Source organism: Geotrypetes seraphini, chromosome 3 (assembly GCF_902459505.1).
Source record: "Geotrypetes seraphini chromosome 3, aGeoSer1.1, whole genome shotgun sequence".
NCBI classification, from domain to species: Eukaryota; Metazoa; Chordata; class Amphibia; order Gymnophiona; family Dermophiidae; genus Geotrypetes; species Geotrypetes seraphini.
The window spans coordinates 379,530,625-379,556,502 of NC_047086.1; the positions used below are offsets into that span (position 1 = coordinate 379,530,625).

General features: G+C 41.8%; 1 protein-coding gene across 2 annotated transcripts in view; it reads left to right on the forward strand.

Annotated features, from left to right (window-relative positions):
* The first annotated feature begins 1,845 nt into the window (after positions 1–1,845).
* The window catches only part of FSHR (follicle stimulating hormone receptor), a 325,369-nt gene continuing 301,336 nt past the window's right edge, over positions 1,846–25,878 (forward strand). For both annotated transcript variants that reach the window (XM_033938362.1, XM_033938363.1), the window contains exon 1: positions 1,846–2,022. In XM_033938362.1, coding sequence (XP_033794253.1) covers positions 1,871–2,022 — 152 coding nt within the window. In that variant the 5' untranslated portion in view covers positions 1,846–1,870. The remainder of the gene's footprint in view (positions 2,023–25,878) is intronic.

Sequence of the window (25,878 nt, forward strand, 5' to 3'; positions counted from 1 at the left end):
CTCTTTCTATTCTGCTATGTGATTGATAGATTTAGAACTGAAATGGATATTTTCATCATGTTATGACATGCAATACACAGAAGTAAAATAAATTAATTTAGGTTATTGTTTAATTTAATAATTGATTGCTTGCTTACTTCAATTTTTTGAGACCGTGAACAAGCAAATTGATAGTGGAATGCCGGTGGACATAATATATTTGGACTTCCAGAAAGCGTTCAACAAAGTTCCACATGAAAGACTTCTCAGGAAACTACAAAGCCATGGAATAGAGGGAGATATACAAAGGTGGATAGGCAAATGGCTGGAAAACAGAAAGCAGAGAGTGGGCATAAATGGGAAGTTCTCAGACGGGGAGAAAGTGACTAGTGGTGTGCCCCAGGGCTCAGTGCTTGGGCCGATCCTATTTAATATTTATATCAATGACCTGGAAGACGGAATATCCAGTGAGATCATTAAGTTTGCAGACGACACAAAGCTATGCCGGGCAATCAGATCGCAGGAGGATAGCGAGGAACTCCAGAGCGACTTGTATCAGTTAGAGAAATGGGCAATGGCAGAGCAATGGCAGATGAAGTTCAACGTGGAGAAATGCAAAGTAATGCATTTAGGTAGTAAGAATAAGGAACACGAGTATAGAATGTCAGGCGCAACTCTGGGTAAGAGCGAACAAGAAAAGGACCTGGGTGTACTGATAGATAGGACCCTGAAGCCGTCGGCACAATGCGCGGCAGCGGCAAAGAAAGCAAACAGAATGTTAGGCATGATAAAGAAAGGAATCACGAGTAGATCGGAGAAAGTCATAATGCCGCTTTATAGAGCAATGGTCAGACCACACTTGGAATACTGTGTCCAACATTGGTCTCCCAACCTAAAGAAGGATATAAAACTGCTGGAGAGGGTGCAGAGACGAGCAACGAAGTTAATAAGAGGTATGGAGAACTTGGAATATGAGGAACGACTCAAGAAACTGGGACTGATCTCCCTTGAGAAGAGGAGGCTGCGAGGGGACATGATCGAGACGTTCAAAATGCTGAAAGGCATTGATAAAATAGAGCAGGAAAATAAATTATTTACATTGTCCAACGTGACATGGACAAGAGGACATGGTTTAAAGCTAAGGGGGGACAAGTCCAGGACAAATGTCAGGAAGTTCTGCTTTACTCAGCGAGTGGTAGACGCCTGGAATGCTCTCCCAAAGGAGGTTATTAAGGAATCCACTGTGCTGGGATTCAAAGGCAAATTAGATGCACATCTCCTTACGAGAGGCATAGAGGGATATGGGTGACTAAAACTACATCAGGTGTACACCTGACTGGGCCTCCGCGTGTGCGGATTGCCGGACTCGAGGGACCATGGGTCTGATCCGGAGATGGCAGTTCTTATGTTCTTATGTTATGTTCTCCCATAAAGCATATGCACAGTAAGGGTTTTAGTTTTTTGTTTGTTTTTTTCTTTAAGTACAAGGGCTGCAGCTACAGGTTTGCAACTCAGATTTAAAAAACAAAAAAGGGCATTCATGAATTCTACTGTAAATATTCTGTTTACAAAGCTTAATCATTTTCCATAGCCGACATCAGGAGCATAAAAAAGAAACCGACCTTAAATAGTATCCAGAGGCAAAGACTTGTCATTAAATCACATAAAATGCAATTGGTTTCACACCTGGAGCACTGTAGCATCAAGTGAAACTTAAAAAATAAATAAAAAAAGTCTTTCTGGGTCACGTGTAACACCTCAGTTCTACTTTTTTTTTTTTTTTTAAGGCGGATCTTCAGTCAAGGGAGTTATTCCTAGAGAGATAGCCCCGTGGAGCCCTTGCCCTCATGAAAGAGAAACAGCAGATGTAGGGAAAAAAAAAAAAAAAGCCATGCCTCTTCTTTCCCTTGTCCTGCTGCTTCTCCTGGGTCCTTGCTGCGGATGTCACCATCCCCTCTGCGACTGCTCCAACAGGGTTTTCGAATGCCAGGAAAGCAAGGTGACCCACGTTCCTTGGGACATCCCCAAAAACTGCACCGGGCTGTGAGTACAAAGAGCCACTCTTGACTGTCGCAAGCTGCTTCTGTTTAGAAACTTGTCACTTGGTCTCCGCTATCGTTCGTGTGGGGTTTTTTTTTTTTTTTTTTGGCAGCCACATGATTTGCAGCTGAAAGCATACTCGGTTACACTACTGGCATTTGAAAGCAGACAAAAATATATGCTCGACTCATAGTTTGTGTGAAAGAAAAAAAAAAAAAAAATTAAACCAAGGTCTGAGACTGACTTTTATACGTCTTTGAAAGAAAGTACCGTGCTTCTATAGCAAAATACACTTCTTGATACCGTTTGTCCTTCAGAGTTAAGTGATAACCAGATCGTTTTCAATCCACTCTGCCTTGACTGGCTTGATTGGAAATGTTTGGAGTAGGTTTGAGTGTTTAAAAAATAGTTGTCATTTCTTTGCAGTGGGACAGACCCAGTATCCTCTTTGTGGCCAAACCAGGTCCCAAGTGCCTAGCTAGATCCCAAGCGGTAAAACCAATTTGATGCTGCTTTCGCTAGGAATGCAAGCAGTGCTTGTATGCCTAGAAGGAACTATCCGTTTAGTTCTGTAGTCAAATGGTGCAAACACTACAGGCTGACTAGAACGAGCATTGGTCTCCCAGGAGGGAGAAAGAAGACCTGACCTCACCGCACTGTGTGTGCAAACACTTGTAAAGTACATGGTCCTGCAATCTATACTGTTTTGTTTTGAAAAGCTGTACAAATAACAGAAAAAAAAAAATGCAAACGCTGTTGCTTACTTTGTATATTTGGCGTTTGATTTATATCAGGTTAATTAGTAATGCCATAAAAATTAGTATTCCAGTCTTATATTAATCCCCAGATTCATGAGGAGAAATTATGATACTCGATCCTCAGAGGGTCAAATTACCCAATGGTTCCAATGAGCGGAAGCTCACAGAACCCGATCTTCACAGGATCCAAATATATCCTTTTTTTATCTTTTATCCATATATATTTTTTAACACATTTTTTCTTTTATCCATAGATTGTTGATATAAATAGTTTTTACTTAGCTTTTATCTAGTTTTTAAAGGGGAGCGCCTCCACCAACATGTCCATGTTTCACACGCTTTCCTCAGGGTCGAGGCTCCCTATTATATCTGTAAAACATTTGAATATCAAACATTACTCCAGAACTATTATGATTATATTTCACAAGAACTCTTATATATGAATGTAATATATCATAATATGACTAGTCAAGACCTATAGACTCTCATATTAACTTACTCATGCACAAAGTAGAAATCGCTCCATTCGAGTGAATTTCATGCCGGTCGGGAGCGTCTGATGTCAGTTCCGGTATTTAAACCCTGAAAATGCTAACTCAGCAAAAGACACGTCATGCGTCTGACCGGAAGAGACAGAATATGTATGAAACGTCAATTGATTCATATTAAAGACATCCAGTCAATTTCTTCATTCAATCCGTTAGGAGATAAAGCATTTAATTCATAAATCCATCTTTGCTCCTTGATGTTAAGAGCTTTTTTATAATTCCCACCCTCCTTCCCTATTGTTACAGAATCTATAATGCGCCATTTTATATCTTGCCAGGAGTGTTGTTTAGTTATCCAATGGTTTACTATAGGTGCTGTGTCAGTTGCTGTATGAACTCTGGATTTATGTTCATTCAAGCGCATTTTAATCGACCGCTGTGTTCTACCCACGTAAATTAGATCACAAGGGCACTGAATAATATAGACCACGTTAATAGTGTTACAATTAGTGATCTCCTTCGATTGTACAATCATCCCTGTGGTTGGATGAATCCAAACTTCACCTGGAATGGTGAGAGAACACCACTGGCACTTGCCGCAACCTCCATGATATCCGCGTTGATGAGAAGCTATCGGACTCCGGAGTATTTCCTCTATGTTGCGGTGGCGTCGGAAAGCAAACATCGGTCCTTCTGGTATGTCATCCAATAATCGGACAATGTGCCAATGTTTTAATAGTATGTTTTTTATTTGTATACATAGAGCAGTATATTTCTGTACACGAAATAATTTATTTTCAGCACTAAAGTTGTAATAGTTAAAAGAAACATACGGATAGGGCCAGCTTTTTAAACTATCGTAGTTTTCACCCTCTATCATTAAGATCTAATCTCCCTACGAGTCAATTTTTGAGAATTCGTCGGTTGTGTTCCTCCCTGGATGATTTCAAATTTCAGGCAAAACAATTATGGCAACGTTTTTTCCATAGAGGTTATCCCTCTCACATCATCAAAAGAGCGTACATAAGGGCCAAATTTGCTAACCGTGACTTCTTGTTAACATCTACAAGGCAAGAAAATATAAATGATTTGGTATATGTACAGAAATATACTGCTCTATGTATACAAATAAAAAACATACTATTAAAACATTGGCACATTGTCCGATTATTGGATGACATACCAGAAGGACCGATGTTTGCTTTCCGACGCCACCGCAACATAGAGGAAATACTCCGGAGTCCGATAGCTTCTCATCAACGCGGATATCATGGAGGTTGCGGCAAGTGCCAGTGGTGTTCTCTCACCATTCCAGGTGAAGTTTGGATTCATCCAACCACAGGGATGATTGTACAATCGAAGGAGATCACTAATTGTAACACTATTAACGTGGTCTATATTATTCAGTGCCCTTGTGATCTAATTTACGTGGGTAGAACACAGCGGTCGATTAAAATGCGCTTGAATGAACATAAATCCAGAGTTCATACAGCAACTGACACAGCACCTATAGTAAACCATTGGATAACTAAACAACACTCCTGGCAAGATATAAAATGGCGCATTATAGATTCTGTAACAATAGGGAAGGAGGGTGGGAATTATAAAAAAGCTCTTAACATCAAGGAGCAAAGATGGATTTATGAATTAAATGCTTTATCTCCTAACGGATTGAATGAAGAAATTGACTGGATGTCTTTAATATGAATCAATTGACGTTTCATACATATTCTGTCTCTTCCGGTCAGACGCATGACGTGTCTTTTGCTGAGTTAGCATTTTCAGGGTTTAAATACCGGAACTGACATCAGACGCTCCCGACCGGCATGAAATTCACTCGAATGGAGCGATTTCTACTTTGTGCATGAGTAAGTTAATATGAGAGTCTATAGGTCTTGACTAGTCATATTATGATATATTACATTCATATATAAGAGTTCTTGTGAAATATAATCATAATAGTTCTGGAGTAATGTTTGATATTCAAATGTTTTACAGATATAATAGGGAGCCTCGACCCTGAGGAAAGCGTGTGAAACATGGACATGTTGGTGGAGGCGCTCCCCTTTAAAAACTAGATAAAAGCTAAGTAAAAACTATTTATATCAACAATCTATGGATAAAAGAAAAAATGTGTTAAAAAATATATATGGATAAAAGATAAAAAAAGGATATATTTGGATCCTGTGAAGATCGGGTTCTGTGAGCTTCCGCTCATTGGAACCATTGGGTAATTTGACCCTCTGAGGATCGAGTATCATAATTTCTCCTCATGAATCTGGGGATTAATATAAGACTGGAATAATTTCTTCTTGCTATGATATTATAGATTGAGTCCAGTCATCAGTATAGCCATTTATTGTGGGGTTCTACATTTATAAAAATTAGTATTTGCATTCTACCCATTAGGAGGTATTGTATTCATTAGCAATGCATTCTGCCCACTGAGGTGCCTTATACATTTGAATGCCCTAATATTCAACCCATGACTCAACCAGTTTTGAAGTCGCTGACCACTGCGGGCTAAATTGAATCCAGGCACTGGCAGTGAATTTCTCGGTCCACCGCTGACCTGGAAGCTAGGTGGGTGCAGTAGCATAGCGATGGTGAGAGGCATCTAGGCAATGGCACCACTCCCCTGTCCTCATCTCCTCCCTCCCCCTCCCCTGATCCCATCTGCCACGCATGCCCCCTTCCTTCCCCCATACCTCTATTTATTTATTCAGTTTTCTATACTGTTCTCCCAGGGGAGCTCAGAACAGTTTATGTGAATTTATTCAGGCACTCAAGCATTTTTCCCTGTCTGTCCCGGCGGGCTCACAATCTATCTAATGTACCTGGGACAATGGGGGGATTAAGTGACTTGCCCAGGGTCACAAGGAGCAGCGTGGGTTTGGACCCACAACCTCAGGGTGCTGTGGCTGTAGCTTTAACCACTGCGCCACTCTAGAAATCAAAATGTAGCAGAAGTGAGCCAAGTATAGGGCAAAGAAGCCATTGTGACATCACTGATGAGGTTGGCTCTTAGGCATTGGTGGAATGAGACATTATGATGTCACAATACCAGATCAAGACACAGTATTTGCACAGTATTTATTTATTCAGTTTTCTATACTGTTCTCCCAGGGGAGCTCAGAACAGTTTATGTGAATTTATTCAGGCACTCAAGCATTTTTCCCTGTCTGTCCTAGCAGGCTCATAATCTATCTAATGTACCTGGGGCAAAGGGGGGATTAAGTGACTTGGCCAGGGTCACAAGGAGCAGCGTGGGTTTGGACCCACAACCTCAGGGTGCTGTGGCTGTAGCTTTAACCACTGTGCCACACACTCCCCACTCTAGTTGAAGTTGTTGCGCACATCCCCCTTCCCTTCCCCCCATACCTCTAGTTGAAGTTGTTGTTCGCGGCGGTCAACAACGTGCTCTTTTTTTGTGACCCCGTGGGCTCTCCCTCTGACGTCACTTCCACACTTTTCTTGACACTTTTCATTTCATCGAAATGAAAAGTGTCAAGAAAAGTGTGGAATAACTTGTAAGTTTCATGGTGCCACATCATTTTCTTCTTGATTGGGATGAGAACTTTTCAGCGGCCCCTCGTATTGCTAGAGTACAGATACATGTACATTTTGTGTACTAAGGGCTCATTTTACAAAGGTGTGCTAGCGTTTTTATCGCATGCACCGGATTAAATCTACCACCTGCTCAAAAGGAGGCAGTAGCGGCTAGCGTGTGCGGCAATTTATCGTGCGCTATTCTGCGTGTTAAGGCCCTATCGCACCTTTGTAAAAGGAGCCTTTAAGTTAGAAACATAGAAAGATGACGGCAGAAAAGGGCTACAGCCCATCAAGTCTGCCCACTCTACTGACCCACCCCATTAAGTCTGGGTGCTGATGACTTAGTTCCTTAGCTCGACCCTCGTAGTGATCCTACGTGGATGTCCCATTTATTCTTAAAGTCGAGCACGCTGGTGGCCTTGATCACCTGCATCGGAAGTTTGTTCCAGTGATCCACCACCCTTTCTGTGAAGAAGTACTTCCTGGTGTCACCATTAAAGTTCCCTCCTCTGAGTTTGAGTGCGTGCCCCCTTGTGACCGATGGTCCTTTGAGAAGGAAGATGTCGTTTTCCACCTCGACACGTCCTGTGACATATTTAAATGTCTCAATCATGTCCCCCCTTTCCCTGCGCTCCTCTAGAGTATAGAGCTGCAATTTGCCCAGTCTTTCTTCGTATGAGAGACCCTTGAGTCCGGAGACCATTCTAGTGGCCATCCGCTGGACCGACTCGGCTCGAAGCACATCTTTACGGTAATGTGGCCTCCAGAATTGCACACAGTACTCCAGATGAGGTCTCACCATGGCTCTGTAAAGTGGCATTATGACTTCAGGCTTGCGGCTGACGAAGCTTCTCTTGATACATCCCATCATTTGCCTTGCCTTGGATGAGGCCTTCTCTACTTGTTTGGCAGCCTTCATGTCTGCACTGATGATTACTCCCAAATCCCGTTCTTCTGAAGTCCTAGCTAGTGCTTCTCCATTCAAGGTGTATGTTCTGCATGGATTTCTGCTGCCGAGATGCATGACTTTACACTTCTTAGCGTTGAAGCCCAGCTGCCATGTTGAGGGCCAGTTTTCCAACATGATCAGATCCTGCGTCATACTACTCTTGAGACTGCTTTCACTTACTATATTACACAGTTTGGTGTCGTCGGCGAACAGTGCTACTTTACCCTGAAGCCCCCGGGTTAAATCCCTTATGAATATGTTGAAAAGAGATGGTCCCAGGACTGATCCTTGCGGCACTCCGCTAGTCACCTCCGATGTCTCAGAGAGGGTGCCATTGACCACCACCCTCTGAAGTCTTCCACTCAGCCAATCATTGACCCATGCAGTTAGTTTCTCACCTAACCCCATCGATTTCATCTTGTTTAATAGTCTACGGTGCGGGACACTGTCAAAAGCTTTACTGAAATCCAAGTACACCACGTCCAGAGACTCTCCCGAGTCTAGCTTTCCTGTCACCCAGTCAAAGAAGCTGATAAGATTGGATTGGCATGACCTGCCCCTAGTGAATCCATGTTGACAGGGATCCCTCAGATTTCCCTCATCCAATATCGTGTCCAATTTACCTTTAAGTAAAGTTTCCATAAGTTTACACACTATTGATGTGAGACTCACTGGTCTGTAATTCGCAGCCTCCGCTCTGCAACCCTTTTTGTGCAGAGGAACAACGTTGGCTGTTTTCCAGTCCAGGGGGACTCTCCCCGTACTTAGAGAGAGATTGAAGAGCATGGCTAACGGTTCTGCCTGAACATCGCATAGCTCTCTGAGCACTCTTGGGTGCAAATTGTCCGGTCCCATGGCTTTGTTCACCTTGAGTTTTGACAGTTCTCTGTAAACATCAGCTGGTGTGAACTCAAAATTCTGAAATGGGTCTTCCATTCTTTGCTTTGCTTCCAGACGTGGCCCGTGCCCTGGTGCCTCGCATGTAAAGACTGAACAGAAGTAATCATTTAGTAGTTTGGCCTTATCGGAATCTGTTTCCACATAGTTCCCTTCTGGCGTTCTAAGGCGTACTATCCCGTTTGCGTTCTTTTTCCTGTCGCTAATGTATCTGAAGAAAGATTTGTCTCCTTTCTTAATGTTCTTCGCTAGAGTTTCTTCCATTTGAAGTTTGGCCTCCCTGACTGCTGTTTTGACCGCTGCAGACTTTGTCCTGTATTCAATGTTTGCTTCTTTTTCCCCCATGCGTTTGTATGAGAGAAATGCTCTTTTCTTCTCTTTGACGAGGTGCGAGATCTCATCAGTGAACCATTGGGGTTTCTTTTTTCTTTGCTGTTTGGTTACCGATTTAATGTAGCGTTTAGTTGCCTCATGAAGGGTTGATTTCAAGGTTGACCACATAGCTTCCACATTATCAGTTACTTCTTGAACATATGAACATAACGTTAAAAAATGCACTTAATAATGGGAAATAGTGGGATGACTGAACAGAAATGAACTGATTTAGGGGTTTAATAGTATAAAACTTTCTTAAAATCCTGAGCATTAGCCAGTTTTTATTTATTATATGTATTTCTTTGAGTTTGATATACTGCACTGCCCTTTGCAAGCCATCAGGCGGTGTTATAATAAAGAATCAACTGAACAAGGACTAAAAATAAAAACAATCTAACCTAGCTAGAGATAATAAATTACATTACAAAAGAACAGTAATCAAAATAGCATACAAGACACAGGAGGAGGGGAATTTAAATAGCACGATATTTATCCAAAGGACAGCAAGGTGAATCAAAAAGGAATCCTAAAAACAAAGATAAGAAAAAAAAACGATGACATTTTGTAAAGGCCCATTTGAATAATGAGGTTTTCAAAAGGACTTTAAATTTAGGTAATTATCATTCGTTGCAAATTATTTTTTCATTAAATTTAGGGAATTAGGATTCATTGCAAATATCAGAAGGGAACAAATTCCAGCAGGAAGGGGTTTTACAACCAGAAGTAGTTTTTTTTTCATAATAAAGGTAGCGTGCTACCTGGCTAACACTTCCATGCCCATTCTCCTCCCATGCCATAGCATAAGTGGTGTAGCGATGGTAGGAGGCGTCCTCCTCTCTGCTCCCCTGCGCCTTACCCACCCCCATGTCACACTTGCACCCTCCCCCCCAGCCTCCCCCGGGTACCACCTTAAATTTTCCCCTGCGTGAGCAGCTTCTCCGGCCTGTTACTCATGCTGGCGTTGGCTTTCCCTCTGATGTCACTTCCTGGCCCCGTGACTTGGAAGTGATTTCAGAGGGAAGCCAGGTCGGCATAAGCCGCGGACGGGAGAAGTTACACATGCTGGCAAAGATTTATTAGAGGTACGAGGGGGGGTGCGAGCATGGCATGGGGGGCCAGAGGTGTGCCGGTGGTCCACCCCATCCCCCCTTACTATACCCCTGCATAGCCCCGAACACAAAAAACACTTACGGGGAAATTCTATAAATGGCTCCTAAAAATTAGGATACACATAGAGCGGCGCAAAGCATGATTCTATAAAAGTTAGTCACATAGGCTAGCATGCATGCATTAGCATTTAGCGTACACTATATTAATTAACGCATAAAAGAGGGGTTTTGTTGTGCTGAAGTATGTGGGTGCTTTTATTCAAAGATCTCTTTTTCTGTATTTTTTTTGATGTTGCAGTTGTCTTATACAAATTTTGGGATAGCAGCTTCGTTGGACTGGTATCATTAAACATCAGAGGGAGCTACATTGATTGTTTTTATTACTGATATATATTTTGATATATTTTTCATAGTAAACTTTGTGAAAAGAAAGAAGGAAGCATGCCATTTATTTGGATGTTCTTGCATTTTCATGTATTCTTTATATATCTTGCGGCTTAGATTGTATTTCTTGATTTTATATTGATTTTTTTTATTTATTTATTTATCATTTTGAATACTTTACAATATCCAACAATTCAAAAGAAAAAAGGAAATCACATAAAACAATACATAATCAAATCATACATACAAATCTCCTTTCAAGCCCACCTTAATGGGGAACATATCTTGCTATTTCTAATAAAATAAAGTTCAAGAAATATAAAGGATAATGATTCTTGGTTCATATTTAATGAACCCTGAGTCATTCCTTAAACTGGAATACTATTTTTTATATTGATTTTATATTTGCCAGATTTTTATACTTTTTATTAATGTTTGGTTGTGTCCCCTGAGGAAGGCGTCTTTTGGATGCCGAAACTTGGATCCTTGTTGAGACTTTTTTTTTTTTTTTTCAAATAAAGACAGTTCTCCAAGAAAAAGGGGCTTGTGCCCTTTGTGTAAAGACAGTTTTCCTTGACTGATTGGACACCTCCCTTGCCTCTTCTGCTGTTCTGATCATAGTAAACTTTGCTATCAAGAACATCGGTTCCATGGTTCCTTTTTTATTTTGGATCTTCCTCTTCTCTGTGGAACTTTTGGTGTTTATTTTGGGGGTTGGGGGATTGGTGGATCTTATCATAGGGGTCCATACTGTTTAAATATTCTGTTTGATTTACCTCATTTTGAGTGCTGTTAAGAGAATCTGACCCCGAATGTGAGAATAAACCCATGCAAGTTTGCAGAACTTAGTTATAATCTGAAGATGGGTCCAATGTTTATCAGCATTATTGTTCCTCGTCCTTGACTTTTTAGGAGTAGAACAGTATGAGCAAAAAAGCTGTACTGTACGTGCTGTGAGCCTGGGGAAGTGAAGTCATTGATCCAGCTAATAGATAAGAAAGATTGCGTATCAGCCTAAACTTTCTGGTTGAAAGCAACTGGAACCTTCCAGTATGTTGCTTAGACAAAAGAAGAACAATTTTCATACACCATGTGGTGTTTATAGCTTGTAAATAATTTATTCTGGTGCATCTGCAAGGCAGTTTCCTAAAGGAAACTCATCGTAGTGTTTTCTCTTTGAAAATCCTGTGATGGGTGGATGCCGCATGGATTCTTTGACCTGGGTACCAGTATGAAATCACCTCTTACTAGCTTTATGTAAAGTTTCAAGACACCTCTTTGAAGTTCTTCATAACTATTTTTTAGAATGAGAAGGACTTCTGACCAGAAAATGCCTTTTTGAACCTGGAGCAACCCTTCTTATTGTTTTAGGCCCTCTTTTACAAAGGTGCGCTAAGCGTTTTAGCACGCATTTAGGCCCCGATTCTGCAAAGTGATGCCTGCCATTTAGGTGTCTGATTTAAGTAGTTAATGAGCGATTTAAGGGTCTTAACAAGCGTTAATTGGGACTTAGACGAGTTAGGCGTCAGATAGGTAGACGCGAGTTTTAGGATGTATCTCCATATTAGTAGGTGTTTTCAAGAAAATTTGCACCTAAGTATGTAGACTTGGGTGGAACGGGGCGTGACATGGGCATGGTTAGGATTAGACTTAAGATAGACGCTACTTGGACAACAGGCCGCATCTAAACATCGCAGAAATTGTAGGCGAATGAAAACTGGTCTAAGTGTAGTTTCTGCTTGGGCTGAACGCGACTTTCTAAGGGTGAAACTTAGGTGTGCTTTGGACTTCCGAAACGATATTTTCTACATAGAGTTCAGGAATATGTTTTTTCTTCTTTTTTCCCCTCCTAATAGAATTAATAAGCCACCATATCAATAGGGCACATTAATTCAAATATATTGCATGCAAAACATAGTACTTTTCTGCCCAAACAGCAATATGATTTACTAATTACAGCACCTTTGGATGTCGTGCTTAAAAAATAACCCTTTTTTTTCTAACCAAACAGTGCTACAATCAACTCTTTCTTGAAAGCAAAGAAAAGGTATAAATATTGCACACATTACTTCATTTCTCAAAGCTTTAAAATAGAAAAACCAGATACAGACCTTAACATGCATTTTTTTCCTTGAAAATGGAGGTGTGCAACTGCACAATGCTGACCTCATTGTGAGATCATCAAAGGTGCACCTGCAAGGTAGAATGCCACAATTAAAAGATCCGCTGGGTGTTGAACTCACAATCTCTGCAAGATCAGCATAGGATTTTAACACATTGAGCTACCTCAGCTTCTAATCAGTGGGGATCTCACTGCTCTGTCATATCATAGCTTACTGACGTACCTATGCATCATCTGCTTAGGAATGATATCATAGTCATCACAAAAAAAGTGTTTCTAGCTCACCAAGTTAATGTACCTCCTCTATCCTCTACAGCTCACTGGTTCAAATCCCACCCTTTCCTTCACTAATTTTAACAGCTTCCTATTAGCTCTCATAAGAGAGTCTAGATTCTAGATGGTGGACTTTGCCATTTTTCATCAGCATATTTCCCTTTCCAGGCAAACTTATTTTTACCTTCAATAAAAATCTTAAACCATTTTTCACCTTGTGCTTATTTACAATGAGTATCAGCCGGGCATTAGTGTTTCCTTAATAAGCACCACTTCAGCTACTTCGTCACATTGACCTTTGTCTTATCTAGTGTTCTATGTTGCAAAGGAGAGAAGTGGGGTGGCAAACAGAGTACCTGTGCTATGTTTTTTTTTGGGGGGGGGCATGGGCTGATATGTCTCCTGCCTCACAGCCTGAGAAATGGCATTATATGAGAGCTGGAGAGGATGAACAAGGTGCAACAAGGTGCCTTAATTTGGTGAGGCAGAAATGGCTTTTTTCAGTCAGGGAGAGGTTTCCTTCCCTGCCAGATTAAGATATACTTAACTACAGCCGTTTAGGCGTGCTTCGGGCATTCCACTACGGAGCCGCATGCATGCCGTAGCTACAGCCATAACGTTGCCGAAACAGAACAGTATAATGAAACCTGAAGTTCTATTCTTTTATGGGTCATTGTCTAGTACATCGGTTAGAATGATGTTTAGCGTGTGAGCCTGGTGTGGGTTCAACTCCCTCATGTACTTCAGCTGACACAATATTCATTTTAATAAAAATTACAAGCTACAGACCAATCAAATATAATTTTCATCTCAAACAGCACAACATTAGCAATAAATTCCAAAAGTGGAGTTTGCAATTGATATAAACAGAAGTATTTGACTCCATATCACATTTATTCAACCATATATGAGATTCAGGCTTTTGGGACAATGAAAGCAGTGCTTTAAGCCATTGAGCTAACAGTCTTATGTAGCAGCTAACTGTGATATGATAGCTAAGCAGATGATACCTTAGCAGATAACTAAGCTATGATATGACTGGGGAGTCAGAGAAACTGGAGTGGAAGGTGGTGTAGCTCAATGTTTAAAGGATCTGTGCTGATCTTGCAGAGGTTGCGAGTTCAACTCCCAACCCATCTTTTAATGGTGGCATTGTACCTTGCAGGTGTACCTTGATGATCTCACAATGAGGTCAGCATTGTGCTACTGCACACCTCCATTTGCAATGAACTAGAAGCCACATTCAGGTCTGTTATGTGTTTTATTCTGTTTTTAAGCTTTGCCAAATGAAGTTATGGGCTTTTTTTGCTTTAAAGAATGAGCTGATTGGAGCAATGTTTAGTGAGAATGAAAGTGTTATTTAGAACTAGCAACCTAAAGCTGTGATTTTCATGTGCTGTAATTTAGCCAGGAAAAGAGTAAGTTTTAAATTCAATTGTATGGATGTGTCCTGTTTATGTGGTGGCTGAATCACAAAATAAAATCCCTAAACTGTATTTAGAAGATCACTTTGGAAACGTCCAAAATCTGCCTACATCCCATTCAGAGAAACATCTATCAAATAATGTCTATGTGACGCCCAGAGAAAGCTCAACGGATGACCTACAGGGCTGCCTAAATAGCATCCATAGAACTCACGTCTATCCTACTACCGTCTTTCTGAAGCCTAAACCACGTCTATCTAAAGCCCAAACAATCCTCAAATAGCTATTCTTTACACTAGGAGCTAATTTTTTAATTACTAAACAGCTTCCTATGTAGCATAGAGGTTAAACTTACACCCTTCTATGCTGATGTTCCCAGTTCAACTTCCAGTCAGTACCTCTCACTAAAAATGAAATATTAGAAATATCCTTTTAAAGATGGCATAGTGTGGTACTTTTTTTTTTGTTTTTATTATGTTAACGCATACAATCATGAAATAATGAAGACAAAGAATATGACAGAGCAGTGAGATCCAGCTTGTGTTGTCTCCTTGCATCCATCCTAGCAGAATTAACTGTCTATACGGAACAGTATAATAAAAACAGAATTGCTATTATTGTATGGCTCATTGTGTAGCACAGCAGATTAGAATGTAAGCATGTCACATATTTTCAAGATTCACACTGATGTTCCCAGTTCAACTCCCACTGAAAACAATATATTATAAATATCCTTTTAAAGATGGTATACTGTGTTTTTATTATGTTAAAGCTTAACATGCTTAAATAAGAGAAAAGAATCAGAGAAAAACACATTTTTACATATAACTAAATAGACGTCTACCTGTATTATTGGAGACGCGCAGCCGACGCTTAAGTTACACTCAGCAAAACATGCGCCCCGTGGACATCTAAACCATGCCTAAAGGTAGACGCAGTTTGCAGAATTGGGGCCTTAGCGTGCACTAAATCAACGCGTGTGCAAACTTCTAACGCCTGCTAACGCGTTCATAGGATAACATGCATGCAGTAACCTTTAGCGCGTGATTAGCGCGTGCTAATATTTACCGTGCACTACAAAGCATAGTGCACCTTAGTAAAAGAAGGGGTTAGAGTCATTTTATTGCTCTGTTACCAATTTGTATTTCTGCTCTTAGAAACATAGAAGATGACGGCAGATAAGGGCCATAGCCCATCAGGTCTGCCCACTCTACTGACCCACCCCCAAGTCTACTATCCTAGGGATTCCACTCCTGGTGACAGGTTCCCTTGGCTTAACCCTCTAAGGGATCCCACATGGGCATCCCATTTGCTCTTAAATTCTTGCACGCTGTTTGCCTCGATCACCTGCACCAGGAGCTCGTTCCAAGGATCAACCACTCTCTCGGTGAAGAAATATTTCCTGGTGTCGCCATGAAATTTCCTGCCCCTGAGTTTGAGCGGATGCCCTCTTGTGGCTGAGGGTCCTTTGAGAAAGAGAATCTCTTCTTCCATCTCGATATGGCCGGTAATATACTTAAACGTCTCGATCATGTCTCCTCTCTCCCTACGTTCCTCGAGTGAGTACAGCCGCAAATTTTTCAGCCTTTCCTTGAGCCCCGAGACCATCCAGGTGGCCATCCGTTGCACCGACTCTTTTACTAAGATGCACTAACCGATTAGCGCATGCTAAACGCTAATGCATCCATGTTAGTCTATGGATGTGTTAGCGTGTAGCGTGCGCTAATTCAATTAGTGCGTGCGCTAATCGGTTAGCGCACCTTAGTGAAAGAGGGGGGTTAGATTTAGCAAGTTTTGGTGCAAGCAGCTTCCTTCACCAGTCCGGGTATGAAAAGTGTTTATTGTATTCTTAAGCATGTTTCTTCACTTTTTTGCACATGTATGCATGGCAATGCTTTCGTCATTTTTAATTTACACCCTGGTCCGCATTTTTTTAAAAATACTTGTTGATAGGTTATGCTTGCTTGGATTGCTTTTTAAGGCCCTCTTTTACAAAGGTGCGCTAAGCATTTTAGCGCATGGTAAATCAACGCATGCGCTAACCGCTAATGCATCCATAGGATAACATGCACGCGAAAGCGTTTAGTGTGTGATTAGCATGCACTAATATTTACCACGCGCAAAAAGCATAGCGCACCTTAAGAAAAGAGGGGGTAAGTCTGATTCTGACTGCATGGGCAGTTTGCAATAATGCATTTTGCTTTCATCTACTGTGGCTTTCTTTGACTTCTGCTCAGTAACATCAGAAATATAAAATGATATTGTCTGTTTTAAGAAATTTTATTAGTCTTAAGATAAAAACGTCTTTGATTTGAGCAATCATTTTTAGGGCTTATCGTATTTGTTATTTAGGTAAGATTTAGCTGTCAGGCATGGTCTTGACCTCCCTGCCAATAAAGTTGTTTGCATTTGGAAAACCTTCAGACCTTGGTCTCCTTGGTTTTTGACTTTTGTTTGATCTGCTTCATATTTCTGCTGGACTAGCTCTTGCAGACTGCCTGCCTGTCTGTTTTCTTGGACTTACCTATTTCTTTTGCAATGTCATATTTTGCCCAGGTCACACCCTGTTTCTTCCCAGCCTCGCCCCCCCCCATCCCCCCTCAACCTTTTCTCATCTTTGGGACCATGTCGAGAGGGCATTGGTGCATACGCAGATGCAATGTGATCCTTAAGCGAGCACTGAATGATGATTGAATGAATATGCATGAGGCAGATTTGCATATAATAGAGGCAACACACATGCAAATCTGCCTCATGCATATTCATTACTTACCCCCTCTTTTACTAAGGTGCACAAACCGATTAGCGCGCTAATCGAATTAGCGCGTGCTAAATGCTAACGTATCCTTAGACTAACATGCACGCATTAGCGTTTAGCATGCGCTAAATTGATTAGCACACGCTAAATTAATTAGCGCGCGCTAATTGTTTAGTGCACCTTAGTAAAAGAGGGCCTTAGTACATAAAAGAAGCCTTCTGCTTAATTATAATCTTTTAGCAAAACATCAATTTATCACACAACACACAATCATAAATATTATTCGAATGAACCACATACTACCCATCTAGACAAATTCAAATAAAATTTCACTGAATTACACTCCAGTGAAAGAGAAAACCTGGAGTCGAAAACAATGTTTGACTTCTAATCCTTTTAGTATGCTTTAACCAGTTTTGTGTATGACCAAGGGCTCCTTTGACGAACCTGCGTTAGGGCATTGACGTGCGGAATAGCGCGCGCTACATTGCCCCGGGCTCTAGACGCTAATGCCAGCATTGAGCTGGCATTAGTTCTAGCCCTGTAGCGCACAGTGTAGCATGCGGTAATATCCTGCGTGCGCTAAAAACGCTAGCGCACCTTAGTGAAAGGAGCCCCCAAATGTTACTTGCTACTTTCCACAATATTCAGATGTATCCTTTATCTTTGGAAGACGTAGTGAGCGCTATCCTGGCTCTCAGGAAACACCAATGTTCTCTGAATGTACTATACTCTGCCAGTCCGACACTGAACTGTGTTTCGCTGAATCAGCGTTATCAGGAGCTATGACTGCTTCAGGTTTTCAAGAACTACTCCATCCGTATAAAAAATATCAGTTCACTAGTGTGGTCCATTCTTCTTATGCTTTATCATAAATTACATAATAACAATATACTGTTCAACTTTAGTAATTACCTTGTAATCCTTCAGTTTATCATTCTGCATTCAATCCTCCAACTCATTCTGCCTTCTCATTCTTGTATTGAGAACTTAGCATTAAGGTTTGTAACCCTTGCTGTTGCTGTCATATGATAAATTGAAGGATTACAGGGTAATTACTAAAGTTGAATTGTATAAAATATGTTACTATGTAATTTATGATACAGTATAAGAACAATGGACCACACTAGTGAATTGATATTTATTATACGGATGGAGCAAGAGCTACAGGCAGCTCAGGTTTTCAGGATATCCACATATATGAGATGGATTTGCATGCGCTGCCTCCTTGAGATGCAAATCTATCTCGTGCATATGTATTGTGGATATCCTGAAAACCTGACCTGCCTGTGGCTCTCAAGGACCGGAATTGCCTAACCCCAGGTTTTCAGGATATCCACAATGAATATATATGAGATGGATTTGCATGCACTGCCTCCTTGAGATGCAAATCTATCTCGTGCATATATATTGTGGATATCCTGAATACCTGACCTGCCTGTGGCTCTCAAGGACCGGAATTGCCTACCCCCAGGTTTTCAGGATATCCACAATGAATATATATGAGATGGATTTGCATGCACTGCCTCCTTGAGATGCAAATCTATCTCATGCATATTTATTGTGGATATCCTGAAAACCTGTCCTGCTCATGGCTCTCGAGGACCGGAACTGCCTACCCCTATTCTATAGGTTTAAAAAAGCCATCATTAGGGGTGGGCGAAGCCATAGATCCATCCTTATACTGCCATGAAACCATGCTTGTCTTTCTTTTTCTTTTTTTTTATTCCAGAACTGTGTATATTCATTAAATCATATTCATCCACAGTAGCATGTGTGACCTTGGAATTTATATCTATGTTTTGCAAAAGGTAACCTCTCCAGCAGGGTTCTTTCTTATTACACTTGTTAATATAAAAAAATGTAGATTGTTGCTTATTTTTCATTTCTTGATATTCCAAATTGCCTCAATGACTCCCCTGAATCTTCTTTTTTTTTATTTTTTATTTTCTGCTCTACTAGCTGTCCAATCATCTTTCCTGTTTGTTTGCTAAGTTGAGAAATATACTGATAGGTTTTTAATTTTTTTTTTTTTAACTTAACCCTGCGTAGGGCAACATTGACACTTGCACGTATGTTTGCCTTCCATTTTCATTTCTTCTTTTGCTTTTAATGGTGGTTTTCCACCCTCAGTTGCCCTGGGACCTTTTTGTTTGAAATTTCTTCTAGATTGGCATTGCTACCGTGTTTCTCCGAAATAAGATTTACCCCGAAAATAAGCCCTAGCATGATTTTCGGGGTAGGTCTTAATATAAGCCCTACGTCCGAAAATAAGCCCTAGTCGCCAGCAGCAGTGCTTCCCCCACCCTGAGCGCAAGACTGAAATATCTGGTAACAAACGGCAGTGTCAGAAGCACAGGCTGCATCGAGGTCATCTCACACCCGGGTGTTCTGTGTGCCGCGTTACTAGTGACATCATCAGTGATGCGGCAGAGGAATGCCCAGGCATGAAAAGGCCGCGATGCAGCCTGTGCTGCCGATGCTGCCGTTTGGTACCAGGTGTTTTGGTCTCGCAGTCGGGGTTAGGATGGGAGGAAGAGATGAAAGGGTCAGGGTCCGGGTCTGGGGGGGGTGCGCGGCGGCAGGGGGGATGAGAGGGATTTAAAGATGCTGCACAGGAGGATGGGAGTCAGGGAGGGATTGGAGCTTCAAGGGTTCTGCTGCACAAGGGATGGGAGGGATAGAAGCTGCAAGGGTTCTGCTGCATAGTGGGATTGGAGGGAGGAAGGGATAGAAAGATACTGCACAAGTGGATGAGTGAGAGGGGAGGAGAGATGCTGCACATGTGGGTGAAAGAAAGGAAATAAGAAGAATTGGGGTGGAGGAGAGGAAGGGAGAGATGATCATTGTATATGGTAAAAAATAAGATCTACCCCGAAAATAAGACCTAGTGCCTTTTTTGGGCCTAAAATTAATATAAGACAGTGCCTTGTTTTCGGGGAAACACGGTACTACCTTTTTTTTTCTTTGATTTTATTTCTTGTGTGGTAAAAGCTGTTTTATACACCTTAGTTAGATAATCAATTTTTTTTATCACGGCGGTATTATGTCTGACGGTGGTATTATGTCTAACGCTCATAGGATGGTTATAAGCATTGGAACTTTAACCGCCACGGCCAGCAATAAAAAAGCCTATATAGGAGAGTGGAGAGGCATTCTAATAAAAATGATTGAACAAAAAAAAAAAAAAAAAAAGCCTAACGCAGCTTCATAAAAGGATGGGGGGGGGAGGTAGGTTAGGTGCCTAGAATGGCCAGGCCAATCTAGGCACCTATTTCTAGGTGTCTTTTATAGAATCCTGGCCTAAATTTATACATTTATAACGACCGATCATCACAATCACACATAGAATGGCATTTTATGGCATACTATCTGCCTAATAATGTGCAAAGAAATTCACGTGATTATGAAATTCACGTACTGAAAAATTAGAAAGTAAGTTTGAGCAATGAGAGGATTAAGAAACTCAGCTAATAGAAACAGGAGTGGGTGGATAGTTTAATATCAACTCCAATCTCTGTTTCTAGCTGTTGTAATCCCTAATCTTCACTACCTTCTTAGAAGTTTTAATCAATCTTACACAATATAGCCCGTGTAAGAAAAACGGATACGCAGATGTAGCATATATTAGCAGAAGCTGTAAAACGATTATCTAAAAGTGTTTTCTGAGCCAGTTTTTTTTTCCATTAAGGATGAGTTGTTATTTGCAATGACATGGGATATGCCATTGCATTTAATTAATGAACGAAAGCAAGCAGAAAAGACATTTGGGGCCTGATTCTCTTTAGGACGCCAATCACGTGTCAATGAAACATCGGCGTCCTAAAGAGAATCGTGTCTACACCGCTGAACAAACGCCTTAAATGTAGGCCAACATTTTGCAGGTCCACATTTAAGGCATCTGTCTCAAGCCTGCAGAGAAGCGTAGGGATGCTTAATCATGCCCAAGGTCACTTCCTGGCGAAACCATGCCCATGCCTTGCCTTGGGCATGCTTAAGCACCCTTATGCATCTCCGTAGATGTGCTACGGATGCCTTCAATGTAGGCGTTCTTCCTCAAATAATTTTTTTAAAAAATGTGCGTCCTGATTGGCCTGTAATCGAGATGTGTGATGCCTAACTTGTAAGCATTGCCCTGTGCAGTTGTCAATCAACTGATAGGCATTTATAGAATCATGCCTAGTGGCACCTAAACAGACTTAGGCATCGCTAGGCATCCAAGTAGTAGGTGTAGAGCATTAGGCCGGGGCATCTAGCGTCACCTAAGTTAATAACGCCTAGTCCCTGCCCTTAACCATGCCTTCAGGTAGGCATCATTAGGTATCACAAGACTCTTCACTTACGCATCTCTAGGTGTCACATGGTATTCCACGTGCAACCTAAATTAATTAAATTATTTACTTTTTGCCATTTTATTTCTTTTACAGTACTCCCCCGAAATTCATGGGGATTATGTTCGCGGAGTGACCACAAATTGTGAAAACCGCGAATATCGGAAGAGTACTGTAATCGGCACTCCCCCTCCTTCTCTTCTCTTGCTTGAGCTGCGCCGCTTACCTGGTCATGGTTGTTAGCCCCTTCCGAGACCCCAGGCGAATGTTAAAGCTGTGTGGAACTGGTAAGAGGCAGCTCCAACACAAAACAGTGTTCAAAAACGTGGTAATACAAACAGCAAAAACAAAAAAAATGCAAAAAAAAGCCAAGTATTTAGCTGAAAAACAGTTGTGGCGTCACTTGGAGAGCATAATCAGTAAGTACTGCAGTCCTGGCGATTTTCACAATTTCAGATCCACATGTCCACTCCCAAAAGCGTTTCCAGAGGATTTAGCTGTAGCCCCAAACTGCCTCCATATGCTGCTTAACTACGAAGGAGCAAGGCTAACGATCATGCCAACATTCAGCTCCGCCTCTCACTCTCTGATCCATAGTCCAACTTGTTTGCTCCACAGCTTTCATCAATATTCCAGGCCAATGGTAAGAAATAGTAAACCCTTCCTCTACAAGAGCCTTGTTTCGCAGTATTCCGCTGCCTTAGAAGAAAAGGGCCATGGTGATAGAGGAAATGCTCTTATATTTTTTTGTGTTGAGCCCTTTTCTCCTGAGGCAGCAAGAATGTCGGTGTGATTGTTAGCCCTGCTCCTTCGTGGTTAAGCAGCATATGGAGGAAGTTTGGGGCTACAGCTAGATTCTCTGGAAGCGCTTTTGGGAGCGGACATGTGGATCTGAAATTGTGAAAATCGCCAGGACAGCAGTACTTACTGATTATGCTCTCCAAGTGACGCCCCAACTGTTTTTCAGCTACGTACTTGGCTTATTTTTGTATTTTTGTGTGTATGTGTGTTTTTTGGTTTTGCTATTTGTATTACCATGTTTTTGAACACTGTTTTCTTTTGGAACACTGTGGTGTTAATGCTCTACAACAGGGTGCACTTAAATAATGGCTATGCTAGTTGTGATATTCCAGCCTTAATATCTGTCCATATAATACAGTAATTTAATGGTAAGAAATAGGACTAGATACCAAATCTTCTCGTAAAGTAGTAATTGATTAAATGCAAAAGCCTCAGTCCCACCACTCCACCGCTGTTGTCATTTTGAACCGTGGGAAGAAATTACATGGTGACTTTCATCATTGGCTCTTGTGCATTAACCAGTAGTCCAATACTAGTGTCTAGTTTTTTGCATTTAAATTAACGTTTTCAATTTTTCTTCAATTATTTTATCATATATAATGTGCACTTATCTCTGCATCGGCCAACATCTTTTCTCCTTCAAAAGCTTACACTTGGAGTCGGATGACAGCAGCCACCTCGGGAGACCCTTGATAAAGCGCAACGGCGCGAAACATGTCGGGTCAGGCTCCCAGATGTTGGCCGATGCAGAGATAAGTGCACATTATATATGATAAAATAATTGAAGAAAAATTGAAAACGTTAATTTAAATGCAAAAAAACTAGACACTAGTATTAGACTACTGGTTAATGCGCAAGAGCCAATGATGAAAGTCACCACATAATTTCTTCCCGCGGTTCAAAATGACAACAGTGGTGGAGTGGTGGGACTGAGGCTTTTGCATTTAATCAATTACTACTTTACGAGAAGATTTGGTATCTACAACAGGGTGCAACAGGTTTTTTTTTCAAATTTTGAGTTTTTTACCATGTCTATACTCCGGGTGTAAGAGGAGCCTATGATTGAGGGTTGGTAACCTTTGTGGCTGAGATATGCCTGATTAGGTTTGAAATGCTTTGCCTGGGTCTCTGAGGCTCGTTTTGAGTAACTTTTTTGAAGTATGCCAGTAGCTCTGGACAACACAGTGTTTATAGTTTTGTCAGCTTATTAAAGTTACTAGCAGTATTGTATATGTCAAAACCACCTTTAAGGAAATTTTTTGCAAATGAATTTAACAATGTTTCTATAACCATAAAATTCTATGACATCACAATGCAGGTGTAAAGAGATTTAGCCTATAGGAAAAAGGGATGCAAATGTTAAGAACCTTAGCCAATAGGGAGAGCAGACTGCGGATGGGCAGACTGAATGGGCCATTTGGTCTTTATCTGCCGTCATGTTTCTATGTTAAACTTCCAGTGTATGTTCGAGAGCAGAAAGAAAATGTTGAAGCAGCATCTTTTTTGTCTGATGAAATGTGCCTCCTGATGTGATGGGATTTTATGGTGTTTGAATGATCTTAAGATCAGCTTCCTCCAGACGCTTTTCTGTGATGAGTCTTTTGATGTTTGCATGTTATCAATTGCTTTGTAACATGTTTTGTGTGTCATTTATTTTTGTATTTTATTATGTATGTAATGTTGTGGTCCGCCTTGTATAAAGGCGGAATATAAATAAACTATAAACTGTAGACTAACTTATGAACGCATTGGGCGTATTCTCTAACAGATTGCCTAAGTTTTAGGAACGCCCATGCCCCTCCCCTGGCCACGCCTACTTTTTAAACTCATGCATACTTTATATAGAACCATGCTATCCAAGTTCTAACTTTTAATTGGTGGCAATTAACATCAATTAAAAGGGGTTAATTGCCCATTATTAGTGCCAATTAGGCCTATTAAACAAGTTGTGTATGCAAATTAGCTCTGCGAACTGATTTGTGTATACAATTTAAGACACCATATACAGAATTTGGGGGTATGTGAAGAAATATTTCCTCCAATTTATTTTAAATGTATTATTTAGCTTCATTTAACGGCTAGTCCTTATATCAGGGGTGTCAAAGTCCTTCCTCGAGGGTCGCAATCCAGTCGGGTTTTCAGGATTTCCCAAATGAATATGCGTGAGATCTATTTGCATACACTGCTTTCAGTGTATGCTAATAGATCTCACGCATATTCATTGGGGGAAATCCTGAAAACATGACTGGATTGCGGCCCTCGAGGAGGGACTTTGACACCTCTACCTTATATGTTTGGAAAGAGTAGAGAAGTGATTCGCATCTACCTGTTCTGCTTTATTCATGATTTATACACCTGTAACATATCTTCCCTCAACCATCTCTTCTCCATGCTGAGAAGTCTCTTTAGCCTTTCCTCATAGGGACGTCATCCTATCCCTTTTATCAGGGCTGCCCAAGACCGGTCCTCGAGATCTACTGGCAGGCCAGGTTTCCTGGATATCCACAATGAATATGCATGGGGGGATTAAGTGACTTGCCCAGGGTCACAAGGAGCAGTGTGGGTTTAAACCTACAACCTCAGGGTGCTAAGGCTGTAGCTTTACCGTATATACTCGAATATAAACTGGGATTTTTGGCCCAAAAATGGGGGCCCGGTTTATATTCAGGTCAATGCCCTCGCCCAGAATTTTTTAAGGCCGCCGCTAGGCTCTGTCGATCCCTGGTGGAGGTGCAGTGGGCAGGAGCAAGCTTTCCGAACTCCTGCCCTGCTGCTAACCGGCTACGTGGATCCAGTTTGTTCATTTGAGTGCTGAGCAGCTTCCTTACTAGAAGCTGTTCAGCACCAAAAAGCAGCGCCAAATCATGCTGCTGATCGTGCCGCTCAGATGAACAAACCGGATCTGAACAGCCGGTTAGCAGTGGGGCAGGAGTTCGGAAAGCTTGCTCCTGCACACTGCACCTCCACCAGGGATCGGCAGAGGAACCACTGCACCTCCACCAGGGATTGGCAGAGGTATAAATATAGGGCAGGGAGGGGGGGACAGAGGGCAGAGCCTGGGAGGGAGTGTGCAGAGTCTGACAGGGGAAGGAAGGAAGGATGATGGGTGCAGAGCCTGACAGGGGAAGGAAGGAAGGGTACTGGGTGCAGAGCCTGACAGGGGAAAGAAGGAAGGAAGGAAGGGTGCTGGGTGCAGAGCCTGACAGAGGAAGGAAGGATGGAAGGGTGCTGGGTGCAGAACCTGACAGGGGAGGGAAAGAAGGAAGGGGGCTGGGTGCAGAGCCTGACAGGGGAAAGAAGGAAGGAAGGAAGGGTGCTGGGTGCAGAGCCTGACAGAGGAAGGAAGGATGGAAGGGTGCTGGGTGCAGAACCTGACAGGGGAGGGAAAGAAGGAAGGGGGCTGGGTGCAGAGCCTGACAGGGGAGGGAAGGAAGGAAGGGGGCTGGGTGTAGAGCCTGATGGGGAGGGAAGAAAGGAAGGAAGGTGGCTGGGTGCAGAGCCTGACAGGGGAAGGGGAGGGAGGAAGGAAGGGTGCTGGGTACAGTGCCTGACAGGGAGGGAAAGGGGCTGGGTGCAGAGCTTGGCAGGGAGTGGGCTGGGTGCAGAGCCTGACAGGGCAGGGCACTTGAATATTAAGC